Source organism: Rhinichthys klamathensis, unplaced genomic scaffold (genome assembly GCF_029890125.1).
Source record: "Rhinichthys klamathensis goyatoka isolate OS25496 unplaced genomic scaffold, OSU_Roscu_1.1 h1tg000100l_1, whole genome shotgun sequence".
In the NCBI taxonomy this organism is placed as follows: Eukaryota; Metazoa; Chordata; class Actinopteri; order Cypriniformes; family Leuciscidae; genus Rhinichthys; species Rhinichthys klamathensis.
In genome coordinates this window covers 52,110-66,359 of record NW_026606639.1, presented here as the reverse complement: position 1 = coordinate 66,359, position 14,250 = coordinate 52,110, and the positions used below count along the sequence as shown (strand labels likewise).

Below are 14,250 nucleotides of genomic sequence, written 5' to 3'. Positions count from 1 at the left end.
GTTTGGCTGTAAACGCGATTCATTTATGGCGTAATTCTGAACCTCTTGGCTTGCCATACTAATCCTAACCAAACGTATAATACACACGCACCCCACATCACTACTAAACCTACCAATGCGTTTCCTATGCATGTAAAAACTAATTTTCGCGTATAAATTGCACGATAAACACACTGCGTGCTATAGAGACGCATTTAATGTGACCGGGTTGATATATCTATGGCAACCAAACTTCACTGGTGAGACAGAAACGTGCGATGAACGGACGGTCAGGATGACGTTTTGGCAGGGGAAAAACTGATCAGAAAATTTAACGAAAATGTAACAGAACCTTGTAGAAATGTAGTGGAGTAGAAAGTATAATAATTGCTGCAAAATGTAACGAAGTAAAAGTAAAAAGTATGCACTATTGATTCTACTTAAGTAAAGTACAGAAACGTAAAAAATGTACTTAAGTAAAGTAACAAAGTATTTGTACTTCGTTACATTCCACCACTGGTTAGGCGTCCCGTATACGGGACGGTGACAGTTGTAGAAGAAACAAATAAAAACATTATTATTATTTTACATTTTATATATTTTTTCAAACTATTGTGTATTATTTGGAGTTATTATAGAAAATACTTGTGAAAGTGGTGTGTCTTTAGCTTCAGCTCATTTTTTATGTTGCAAATTCAGCATTATTATGTAGCAAATTATAAGTAGTTTGTTGAATGGACAGCTAAAGTTTCAAAGTCCCAGCACTACTCTTCCAATTGTGGTCTTCCTGTTGTGTGAAATGGGAGACATTGACCACTCGAGTAATCTGTTTCTAGTAGAATCACTTGAGCGAGGTCAGACTTCTTCTCTCCATTGTGACTCTCCTTTGGATGCGCCCCTGCTGAGCTGCTCCTCTGATCCGCCAACCATAAAGGGTTTACATGGTGGAGAGACAGGTGGAGGCAACTGCCTTTTTAATTGGCTGTTTAAATGCGACTTCCCTTGTTCTGTTTGTGTGCCAGGGGAGATTTTGGAGGTGAAGGCAAAGCTCAGAGAGCTTCTGTCAGTCTGTGGCTAGGGCTTATCACAGCACAATTAGCTATTGCCCTGGGCTTGTATATCACAGCGGTCTTTGAAAGAGCCTGGTATTAGCCAAATTTTCTGCATAAATGCAAATATCCTTGCACTGTGTCTTCATCCTGCCCCAAAACTGTCCTCGCACTTTGCTTTGGAGCAGGGCAGAATAAATAATACAAAGACGAGAACAACATGCACTTTAGCGGCCATGTGTTTTGTACATAATCTGGGTTAGTTCGTGCTATTGTAGCCTCCCTGGAGCTGTATAGCTTAGTGGCTTGTTGTGCGGCTACGAGTGTGATATTGCGCTTATACAACAGTTCGACGGCACAAGTGAGTAAATAAATAAGCAACAACAACGGAGTGTCTTTTTAAAAAAGTTCCTCTTTATTCCCTCTTTTGTGCGGAACTACTTCCTTCCGCCACGGACTCAAATCTCAAGTTGACAGTTTGACAGCTAAACCCAAGCCTCTGTTACTAATTCTAAAACTTCACTTTAGATCTAGTAATGAAGGAACATTGAAGTCGCTTCATTGAAGCTTATTGTATTATGTAGAGTATTATGAGAGGGATATCGACTAACCGAGTGCATTACTTGCATGGTCAATATTATATTCATAATCAGATTTAATAATCTATTATTAACGTTTCCGTGGTGGTACTGATATCGCATGGCATCAGATTTGAGAACCAGAACGAAGTGTTAACAAAAACATATGAAAACAGTTCTTATTTTGAAAATCTGACATTCCGAAATGATATGTTAATGAGCACAATAGTGTGTAAACAATGTTTTAAATTGGTTCTGCTATATTTTCAGCGTGTTGTTAAAGGACAGGCTTGATAGAAACCGAGCCATTTAACAGCTTTCGGGCTGAGGCGCCACTGTTGAATTCACACACAAATATGACCATCATGAACCCTCTTCAGCCAACACAACCATCTGCTGATGGACCCTGGACTTCAAACACACCTGATCTGACTGTCATTTGTGCCCCAGCAGAGCACCCAGAATGCATTGTGTGCGCTCTCCATTATGTAGTCACCTATGGCCCACAACCCTGTTAGCATCAAAGCAGGGGGAATGCAGGAGAAGAGGAGTCCTGCTCAAATAAGCTGGAAGGAGCATGGCTCTCACACTGTGGCTTTGAAGATCTTCTTTTGATCAGCGAGCTCGTCCCTCCCACAGCCCTCCAGACGGAGTGAGCGAAGAATGTGGAGGCAGGATAAATCACAGCGAAAGGGAAGAGTTGCTGCGGCACAGGGTGCAGAGCTTGCATTTGATAATCTCAGTTTTGTTTTGCTCATGCCTATTCATTTTGTCCCTCTCACACATCTCTCTCCCTCTCAGACTGTGCAAAGGTGTACAAAATCCATTAAGAAGTCACATTGAATTTAGACGCTTTAATGCATATTAAACAAAAGAAAATAGAGAGAGAAGTAAAGCCACTGACAGTTTGGCAGGAACAGGAAACTACGTGACAGTCACTTTGAAAACTGGTTCTGCTGATAGTGTTGCTTCTTTGGAAGGTGTTCTAACCTCTTTTCTGTTTTAATGACCATCATGTTCAGAATATTCTCTGTTTCTCTTCTCTGTGTCAATAGACTCAACAAAGACAGACACCAGTCAGGAGCCTGCGGATCCCATGGAGGTTCACGGTATGGTTTTCCCAACCTTTGTTTGTGTTATATACCTCAAAGCACCTCAAATGTGTTAACTCGGATAAGTAAAAGCCCATGATTAAAACCCATCATTTTTTACATGTTAATGAGAAGGAAAACATATTTTTACATGTACGTTTTTTTTGTTGTTGTTGAAGGAAATTAATACTTTTATTCAGCATGGATGCATTAAATTGATCAAAAGTGACAGTAGAGACTGTTCTGCTCTGTTTCCAATAAATGAACTTTTTATTCATCACATTTGAACACCGGCCCACCGGTGGGCCCAAATCCATTACATTTTTAAAACAGTAATATCCTATACTAAACCTAAACTAATCTTGACAAACTACATATCATTTGAAAGCTTACAATCTCTAGTTTCCATATTTGGTGATTGATTTTCAAAATAAATTACAGAGGAGCCGTAATTTATCAATTTGCAACAAGAATATTTTCATACTCCTAAGGCGTGTTTAGACCTTTATTTTGAAATAGTGATGAACATTAAAAATATTGAAAGAAGGGTAGAAACCTCAGTTTGGTTTCATGCCAAGAGTTCAAAAGATAGCATCCATTCAATTGTTTTAGAAAAAAAGGTCTGAATTTTTTTTTAAATATAAAGAAAAAAATTATAGATTCACCATTTGTGATGTGGCAGGAAGCTATAACGCACATGCGTGTTCTTTTTATGTGTTTCTTAGAGGTTGAATTCATCTCAAAATCTGCCAAACTTCTCATATTACTTCTGAATAGGATGTCTACTTCATAAATTGTATGAAAATTGTGTAAATAATGGTTCAGATCACTCAAAACACATTTGGAAATGGAGGCGCCCTTATATGGCCAGTAATGGAGTCTGGTTGTCATCTAGTGAAAAAGTTTGGTACTGCGCCCAAACAAAATCTTACTGAAAGCTCATTTTTTGAGATATCAACCTAAAATTTGAAACACAACTTTCAAAAATCTATTTCAAAAATCTGCCAAATGTCTTCTTTAAAACAAGACCAATCTTACGTCTATATTCCAAAGCATTCTTGAATTACTACTATTTAAGTTTGAAATGTGCATTTTCACGTGTATTCAAAAAAAGAAAGGGGGGTGACACTTAAAGGGTTAAACTTTGATAATAATAATAAATGTTTCTTGAGCAAAATCAGCATATTAGAATGATTTCTGAAGAATCATGTGACACTGAAGACTGGAGGTAATGATGCTGAAAATTTAATAAATTACATTTTAAAATATAATAAAATAGAAAATGGTTACTTTAAATTGTAATATTTCACAATATTACAGTTTCTACTGTATTTTTGATAAAGCAAATGCAGTCTTTGTGAGCATAAAAGACTTCTGAACAGTAGTGCATGGGGTAAATATGGATTACATATAATATGGATTAGTATTTGTGACCATAAGAAGCTGTTTGAAAACATGTTTCCTTTGAGTGATTTAATATGTCTGCATACGGTTAAAGTGTTTGAATGTGAAGAACTTTGCTATCTATATTCTCACATCTTTTCCCAGCAGCAAGGTCTAAAGGTGCTCATGCATCCTATTTTCTGCTGCTGTAACTTTTGCTGGTGAATATAACCTCATGCCCAGGAATACGCGGTGGGTCAGGTTCAAAAGCAGTCCACACATTATGCTAAGTCACTCGATACGTTTTCACAACAAGCCCTGCTACCTTTGACAGCTGCGTTTAGTTGCGCTTAAGGTCATGGCAAAGGGGATGCCCTCTTTTTCTTACTTCCTTCTCATTTATTGTTGTTTTTCCTTTTTTGTGTGTGTGTGATTTTTATGGTTTTGAATCATCATAGCTTTTGGACTCGTAGTCATTCCCTTATAATTTGAAGCAGAGAAGAGTAAAACAAAGAGAAAGTTGTACTTGCGCACTAACTTCTTAAACACATTATTAAACATATAGTTCTCTCCCAAAAAATATTGTTTGTTCACGCTCTATTTGATTGCTTTGTGTGATGAACAGACTGATATTTAAGTCAGTTTATGGGATGATGTTCAATTTGAGTCAATTCAGTGAATTGGTTGTTCTGGTTCACAAAACCAGTCTGAATGATTCATTTATTATCAGACTAATCTGGTTCTAGACTACAGCGCACTGACTCAAAGATATAGCTCATTGGTGTGGGAAGATTATCAGTGAATAACAAATCAAAAAATGTTTTCCCACGAAACTATGATATAGCTTCAGACGACTTGGAAAATAGCGGACAAGTTGTAATAGACCACCTTGTTGAAGCTTGAAATCTCTTGTCCCCATTTATTTGCATGGAAATCAGCAACCAGTGCATTATACGACATTTCCAGTGATGAAAGAAGTAAATTATGACATAATTTTAATCTGTGGGTGAACTATTGCTTTCAGCTCTGAAAACACACTTTAGACTCGTGTTACATGATGATTTTATCATATGGTTTCTACATCAACAAGTGATGCATTAAAAAAGGCCGCCGTTCCCCTCCCTTTACTGCTTAATGTACTTTACTTATCTGCCACAAACCTCCCTGCTCAATTCTCCTCAGCGCTTTCAATGTGACCCTTAAACCAAGCGACCCCATGTTCTCTTTTCACATCTTTTAAAAGGTTTTTTTGTTTTTCCAAGCATGGCCTTCTTGGCCCGAGAGAACTGGAAGCCTTTCAGACCTATTGAGGACCTCTTCTTTGTACAATGGCAGCTCGTCAAAGCACATCTTGTAACTTTACCCTTCCTCGTATTTCTCACTCTTTGCTTTGAGAGGCTGGAATACAGATGAGAGGAACCACTTGGCTTTTCACAGAGGAACGTGCATGAGAAAGATCTGTGGTATTTACACCGAAGCCCTCCCCACCGGGTTTGTTTCGACTCAATACCTTTTAATTGCCTCTAATTGTTTGAAGCTTCACCATCACACAGCGACGCAACAGAGAAAAAAAGCCCCACACACAATCAAGTGCCTCCCAGAATGCTTTTCTCTGTCTCTTCCTCTCCTCAGTGTTGTTCCAGAGAAAATATGCCTGCCCTCACCCCACAACCTTTGAATATTTACATATGAAAATGAAGTTTGCTCTCCAGATTTAGCACTTCATTAGCTCTCATGGTCTGGCTCTTTGAAAAGGTTGCCCGCCGTTGTTGCGCATGAATAGACCTGGAATTACATTGATGTATGTTTAAATAATGAGCTGAACTCTACCGTTAACTCGCACAAAACGTTACAAAAGCCGTACTTTAGTCTAAAATGTGGCTATTCACGTGAAGAATACAGTATTTTACATGTTAGATGATAAATGCACAGCTTGAAGACCACCCTGAGCTTCTTTACCTAAAGTGAGATATCAGGTACTTCTTACGCTGCTCATCTTTTCCAGATGAGAGGAGCTTGATTCATTATATCAAATCCGGAAACCAAACATACGGTGTGAACATACTGTGATGGACAGTTAGATAATGCCTTCGACTTGTGAGATATCGAGTGGTTTTACTCAACAAACCTCGTGTGATTGTTCGGACGGCTGTAAGCTTGTTCTCTTGTTCTCCTTTCAGTCGAGATCTTTTCCATTAACCTTTTGAGTGACATGTGAAAACTGTCTGGCGAGGTGCTTTTGTGAGTCACTGGTTCGATTACATTGGGCTCGTGCCCCAGTTAGGCCAGGGTTATTGGTTTGGTTGTTTGTGGTCGGCTTTGAGTTGCTGTGAGAGTCAAACGGCTTTGAGAACCTGAACAATCCAGGCATTCAATGGGATGGTATACACACATTGCAGGTGCCTGGACTGTGAAAAAGACTCTCTCAAACTCTGTGTCTCGGATGATTGACCTTCCTAAAATAATCTAAAATCAAGTCCAGTTGCATTTGACAGAATTTCATTAGACATTCTTGCTTTTTCAGGCATATATGTCTTCGGAAACAGAGAGTAAAGGTGTAATAAAACTGTGGTGCATTTCATGTACGGATGATTTTCTAATTTTAAGCCTATCACTGTGAGGTAAATAAAATGTTAAGGCTGTTTTTGTTTTTTGTGAGAGTAGAAGAAAATGCTTTCACTCTGTTAGCAGTTTAATAATTTTACATCTGTTGTGCCAACTTTGGTGCCAGAGCCTGTGATCTCTTCATTACATATACATGTCTGTTGTCGTATGCAAGTACAACTTCATTATTTTAGAAATATTTACAGTACCGTTAAAACGCTTGGAGTTGGTATGTTTTTTTTTTATGTTTTGGAAAGAATTCTTATGCTCACCAAAGCTGAATTTATTTGATCTGAATTTTCAGCATCATTACTCCAGTCTTCAGTGTCACATGATCCTTTAGCAATCAGTCGAATATGCTGATTTGGTGCTCAAGAAACATTTCTTATTATTATCAATGTTGAAAACAGTTGTGCGTCTTAATGTTTTTCTATAGATGGATGGATGGATGGATGGATGGATGTTTAAAGTTTAATTCTGTGATACTTGCCATTTCTTTGTAATTGTGAAAATTTACTAGCAATTTCTGAGTGAATTTTTTCCAACACTACATTTTTAGTGTCGTTTCCATTCAAGTTTAAAATAACACTTGTCCCAGTTATATAATATTTTTAATTATTTTAATTCAACTTAAATTACAAATCTGTATCCTGTTTGTCACCTTAAATTCAAATTCAGGAATTTAAAAGGCCCTCTCAGTTAAGGTCTGAATAGCACACAACTCTGATTGAAATTGGTCATTTTTGTGAAGGCATTGGTCAACCCCTTCAACCAGCACCAGCATTTGAGTCTTCAGTAAGCAGTCATATATCCTGAGGATTACTTCACGATTACTACACTCCTGCTTTGGCCTTTGTCTGTAACTTCATTGTTGGTTTTGAAGGGGACGAGGAAAGATGTTGATTCTGGCCTGACACGGCCGGTCATTATTTGTGTGGCACAGTCAATTTATGCAGCCTAACAATAGACCCACGAGCCCCTCACGATCTCTAGAGCGAATGGTTGGTGGAGGATCTAATTTTCTGCTTGTCTGAATATGAATATGACTTGCATCTGCCCCCAATCCAACCCCCCCCAACACACTTCCCTCCCCTTCTCTATCTCCCTCGCTCACTTGTTTCGTCTTCCATGCTTTGTGAGTGGCCCAGCACTGACTGTAAAGATACCACACACACAAAGACATTATCAAACTTTCATTATGCCTAAGTGCAGTTAATTTCAAGGGAAGCATATGAAGCAAAGAAAATATGACAATTTATCTAAGCTAGAGCACTCAAACACCCGACTATCTTGAGCTCGCTCAACCGTTGTGCAGAAGAGATTACCAGAGTCTCCGGTGGACTGTTGTCAGGATGAATAAATAAATAAATAAATGAACCAGTATAAATAACCAAAACGCGTCATTTCAGGCCAAAACTTCTGAGTTGGGTGTTTAACACCAAATATATAACTATTTGTGAGGATTTTAAATCATAATGGCATGATACTGTGACTTTAGAAACCTGAAATCAATCTATAGGCTGCTGGGTAGGGAAATTAAATTCAGTTGTTTTCTTTCACATTTCTGCAGAAAGTAAGTGCACGGCTACCCTCCATGTCACATTTCGCACACTTTTTCCTACTTGACAGCCTCTGGCTACTTTATTTGTTTCACAGCACGTCAGACTCTCTTCCCGAAAGGCCGAACTCAAACTGTTGTCGGCTGTAAAGCTAAATTAGAGAGCTGGCTGATTTCTGCAGCATCTCCTGACGTACATGGCAGCAGTTGGAAGCGAGCACACGCATTGATTGAAATTCCAGTATCTTGTTTTTTTTTCTTCTTCTTCTTTTCAAAGGCTGGTTTGTTGTGTTTTGATCAGCACTGCTTATTAGGATCCCAAAGTGGCAGGGCTCCCTCTCAGCCATGACATTATTACATGGAAAGAGAGACAGACAGAGCGTCAGGAGGAAGCCAAGTCTCAATTGAGCTTGCAGGTTCACTCGAGCGACAGCCTTAACTTTCTCACTTTGGTGCTTGTCCATACACTTTAGATGCAGTGCTCATCTCAAAATAACTAAGAGCATTACAGATGTGATGTGAAAGTCAGAATCTGTCCAGCAAAAGTCATTTCCTAAACATTCTTAAAACAAGAGACACACATACGTGTATATATATATATTTATAAAATATGTATTATTTGATTAATTATAATAATTTCTTATCAAGCAAATAGAAATAGCAATGGGATAATAAAAAAATAAAAAATTTAAATAAAACAAATGCAGTTTTTTTCTCAAGTAAAAGTATGTTGTTTTTAGAATGCTTAGATATTTAGATATTTATTATATATTTAATATTTAACTTAAAACAAGACCAAAGTAGGCTGATGACAAGCCATTTTTTTTTTTTTTTGCAGTGTACATTTCTGCACTGCCTCTGTAAGTGTGTGTGATTCTTTGTTTACTCCAGCTCCCCATTTGTGCAGGAATATGGAAAAAACACAAAGCAAGGAACAGAGAGGAGACTTGCTTCCAGAAGTGGGCGGTAATGGAAACAGCGTTTTTGAATCATATCGCACTCAGTTTCAATTTCTCCCTCTACGGTGCCGCGAGACAAGAATGAAATGAAACCATGGCGGTGGTTTTTGCCCATACTCTCCCTCACCTTTCCTCATCCAGACACTCTGCTGCTGCTCCATTTCTCCAATGGAAAGACCTTTTTTTTTCCTTGTTCGAAATAAAAATCCATCACTTGTAGCTTTGCTCTGTTAAATCAGTAGAATTTGTTGGCTGGCCACCAGGGAGAGCGAAGCGTCTGTAGTTGTTGAAACATTGCCACCGTAACCCGAGGAATTGTGATGAAATTAGCATGAAAGCGTGTAGCTAGCATCACAGTGAAAGCAGAGGCCATGTTCTGTATTGTATGTGTAAGATGTGCCAGTGTGTTCAGAAGATGTTTGTGAGATTCTCATGAAGGTAAATATTGTTGTTCTGCAGACAAACGCTATTGTTCGAGTGCCGAGACATTCTGCAGCACTGAGTTTTGTGTGCTTGCATCATCCGTGGATGTGCCGCAGGAAGGAGATCATTTCATGCTGTGGTTTGCTTTGGTATTTAGGCAGAGAGATAGAAGAGAGAAAGTTATAGAGGGAGTTTGAATTAGTTTGAGAATAAGGCTCACGCTGATATAGACTCAAGGCAGTTTCTAATTAATTTTCTATGCTTCCCCTTTCGTCTGCGTTTGTTTTGTTCCTCTTGAAGGCGAGAGGCTTTTGGACCATATTTTTCATGTTTAAATATTATGCAGTGGTCTCATACCAAAGAACCAATAGCTATAATCTCTTATTGAAGTGACTGTCTAAACACACTACTCTTGGGGTGATATATATATATATAATCATGTTTTGGGGGGGTAAAAGAATGCAGTTGCTGTTCTTCCTAAAGAGGATACTGAGGAATCCAGCATATGGAGCCAGTATAATTGTAAAAACCAAAAGAAATGAAAGCCACAGAGAACTTAACACATTGTTTTGTGACTTTTGTTTATTTAGATCCTGTCACAACAGCAGCCAAGGAGAACAACACCAGCAGCACTAAAGGTAAAAACAAAAATGAAGAATATTTTTTGGCATTTTAGTCACTTTGAGAGGGCATGTCATGACAAAGCATGTCAAAGAGGAGGGAATGGGATCGAAATACTTGCATGCCAGATTCAAACTCACCTCGCCTGTATGAGCACCACAGCTCAGTTTGACTCCAATTTAAATACATGGTTTGTTATTTTATATTTCGTACAGATGAAAGCAGAGCTGTGTGTTTGTGCATTTTCAGATGTAAATTCATTTTTATGGACTTTTAGTTACTTTATTTATATGAAAGTTCGATAGAGAAAATACTGGAACCAGGATCAGAGATGTCACCCAGTCATTTCTGAGCACGTGCGTTAACCACTAGGTCACGATTCCAATTCAAATGCATGGTTTATTATTCATTCAGAAGAAAGAAGAGCATGAGTGGATGCATTTTTTTATTTGAAATGTTTGAATGGACTTTTTTGCCTCTTTTTATTTCTGTGACAGTTAAGAGGCACATGAGATAACAGGGAAAACTAGAGGGAACGGTCGTAAATCTTGCTTTTTTATTTATACAGAGGAAAGGAGAAGTTTTTTAATGTATTTTCAGAAGAAGCATGCACAGGTGTATCTCGTCACCCTGAGCTCTGTTGAAGCCTCTGTTGCCTCAGGCATAGCCTTTAGCATCCGTTGCATTTACTTCAGCTAGGAGAAGCACAGTAGCCAATGAGATGTCACCCAGTGGCGTCTAACTTTTAATTCTCTGATCTCGAGTCATTCATTCCCCTTCTCTCTGCCTTGTTCCCTCTCGTTCCCTTGTTTTCTCTGTCTCTCCTCTAGTTGATGTGAAAGCCCAGGACAAGAGCTCCCAAGAGCCCGACTCAACTCCAACAGAGAGCAGACCAAATTCCCAAGGTAAAAGCACAAAATCAATAGAAGCTGTGAGAAACATACTCATGTAAATGTCCCAGTCTCTTTCATTGTCCTCATCATTCAACTAAAAGCTCGCAACTTTTTCTGCCCCGTTATGCTTTATCCACATTTCCTTCACTTCCTTTCTCTCTCATTCACTTTCTCTCTGCTGATCTGGAACTGCGGAGTGACCCTGATTTTTCAGAGTAAACGTGTTGGCATGCCTCCTTAAATTGAGTTTGATGAATTACCTGCATGCCCACCTCACGGACATTAATAAATCAAACACAAAGCGTGTGTGATCGGAGCGCAGAGATGACGCAGTGCGAGAAAGCTGATAAATCATGTGTGATAAGAGTTTTGCTGTGCTGTCATTTCGGGAACCCTGGGGTCAGCTTCCCTCTTAGGGCCGCACATACAAACTCCCAGCATGCCATTTATATTCATTCCCTTTGCGTTTGAGAGGAAAATATTTAGTACAGTATCTTGTTGTGGGTATCTATACAAATGGAGGTATTGATTGACTGTATTATTGTATAGTACTTGATTATTGTATTGTAATATTGATGCCAACATGAAATTGAAGTCAAAACAGACTTGAAATTAGAGCAAGTTTGCATGAAGCAGGGATGTGATTTACCGACCTAAAAAGTGTGACCCAAGTGAATTGCGTAGATCTGAAAAAAAAATGTAGTTGGGGGTTATGATGATTGAAAAATCGCGAAAAGTCCTCAAACAATTACTTAATAAACTGCTAAATGTTATATTTTCTAAAACATTTAGTTCATGCACGCATTGCTTCTGACGGCGCCGCAGGACACCCTTAGTCTGTTAGCCAGGACTCAAAACAAGTAAAAATTGCCATTGGAACGGTGTTACTAACCTGTTGCCCAGTAACTTTTTTATGCCAGTGCATGGTTGTAAGAATGTGATATGGCTCAAATCACAACGGCCGCTGCAATCATATCAATATATAGTCTGATGCGCTGCATGTTTCAGAGTAAAGCCAAAGCACAGCACTGTGTTCATTTTCAATTCACAGTAAATGCTACTCTACATGTGCTGTGTGTTTGAGTCGTAGTATACATATAAAAGTGTGTGTGGTTGGAAGTGGGTGGTTTGACAAAGAAAAAAGTAAATAGGCTCAAGGTTTGTTTCACGTTGAAACAATTCTGTCAGTGTTGTGCATTAGTCGAGATTAATTGTTTGTTTGCTAGCATGTAATTCTTTATTCTGCTTATATGTTTGCTTTCTCCAAGACGGCCAAGGCGATGAGAGCGCACAGGAATGAGACGACAATCAGCCTCATTGGAACGAGTGCCGGCAAACTGTGTGAAGGCAAACATCACACCAATTTTGTCCCACGCCAGGGAGTCGCCCACAAGCACGGGGAAAAGAGTTGACCCCCACTTCATTCACCATCTTCTCTTCTATTCTACCTGTATTTCCTTTCCACTTCTTCATACTGATAATAAATCAAATATATAGCTATATAAAAAGGAACAAATGAGAGTTTGAATCAGAGAGAGTGCAGGGATTGTGGAGCTAGAGGAGGGCTGCTATACCTCACTTGACATGCTGCTTGATCAATAGTTGTTGTTGTTTTTAAATATGGCATCCTGGTGCTGGATTTGAACTGGTTTAAATTAGGTAGATTGGTCAAAACACATCCCAAAATCACCCTTACACTTTTAGTTACAAGCTGATTTGCAATACTATACAGTAGATGAAGTGCAAAGCCAAGGCTGAATTTTCCTTCCTGCAGAGCACAGTAATGTAAGATTCAGACCAAATATGATTCGGTGTCCATCGATTAAGATTTCTTTTAGGTGAAAAACACTAAAATGGCTGTAAATGTGCCGTTTGCGCACGAGTGAGTGTGTGTATATACCGATGATGTCACTTTAAAGAGGCTTTAGCTTCGTGTTTGAGCTTCAGAACCAAGTCAGGTCAAACGAGGAGAACATCGCTTGATTGTAATCTCCGATGGAGTGGTGACATTCCTCCCTACTGCACGCTATATAACAGAGGCGTTGAAACGACACGACGCTCGCAGAGCCTCCCTTTAATCTCTCAAACGAGCATTGATCACGTTTCATCTTCAAAGCTGCTCTGTCTACTGCGATTGCCTGTTAAAAAAGGAAAACCTCAGTTGTGTCAGACTGACGTGGTCGTTTTTGATGAGTGCGCTAACAAATCTATTCCCTCAAGTGTATCTAGATGCATGCCAGCATTGTTTGAAATGTTTTATTTACAGTCCCTCTCTCTCTATCGGTCTCCCTCCCTGTCACATGCATAAACAGATATCATTTGCAAGCTCTCAATATTTTTACCAGATTGTCTCTGCATTTTCAAAAATCTGCCTTATTTCATGAGATAGGTAGTACATAATCACAAACTGGTGATGGCAACAAAAAAATAAAATAAAGCAAATAGTATAAGTGTGTGGCTTTGAATGAATTAAATGCTAATTAAGATGATGAGTGATGCATTTCTTTTAAACAAATAAAACATGTTTTTCTGTCTTTTTGTTTGGGTTTTTATTTGGTTGTTTGGTTTTCTTGCATATGATTTGTTTTGGTTGATAATGATTAAAAAGTGTATTCAAAAGGTTGATTTACTCCTTTAAGTGGTGCCATACTGTATATCAGATGAACTTATGCCTTCATCCTTTGATGTTTGCTTTGCTATAAAACAACTATGAATAAAGTTATAAAGTTGTTTCCCTGGGCATGATGTCTGTGTGTTCTTTTGACAAAAACACAATAGGATTTTTCCAGTGGCTTTTGGATTACTGCAGAAAATAGGTTCTGTGACGAACAAAACATGTAAAAATCATAAGCGTAATAATTAATAATCATCACAATTGAACATAACTTTTACGAATTTTGAAGCATAAAGACAATCGTCAGAAGTCAAAAGCTACACCACTGTCGCATGACTTCAACATCACCATCACTAAACTTCTAGCAACTCTTTCAGTCTTTAAAAAACATTTTCCCTGAAAGTTCGAGTTTTAATAGTTTGCAAGAGCGTGATCATAAACACAATGAGGATGTGAAAGCAGACTAGTGAGAGATTGTTCGACTGATGATGTTTAATG

At 38.6% G+C, this 14,250-nt stretch overlaps 1 protein-coding gene across 1 annotated transcript in view; it reads left to right on the top strand.

The window, feature by feature from the left end:
* The window catches only part of macrod2 (mono-ADP ribosylhydrolase 2), a 614,652-nt gene extending 600,774 nt beyond the window's left edge, over positions 1–13,878 (top strand). Inside the window, exons 17-19 of the mRNA XM_056252970.1 lie at positions 10,215–10,262; positions 11,076–11,150; positions 12,407–13,878. Coding sequence (XP_056108945.1) covers positions 10,215–10,262; positions 11,076–11,150; positions 12,407–12,438 — 155 coding nt within the window. The 3' untranslated portion in view covers positions 12,439–13,878. The remainder of the gene's footprint in view (positions 1–10,214; positions 10,263–11,075; positions 11,151–12,406) is intronic.
* Positions 13,879–14,250: the final 372 nt, after the last annotated feature.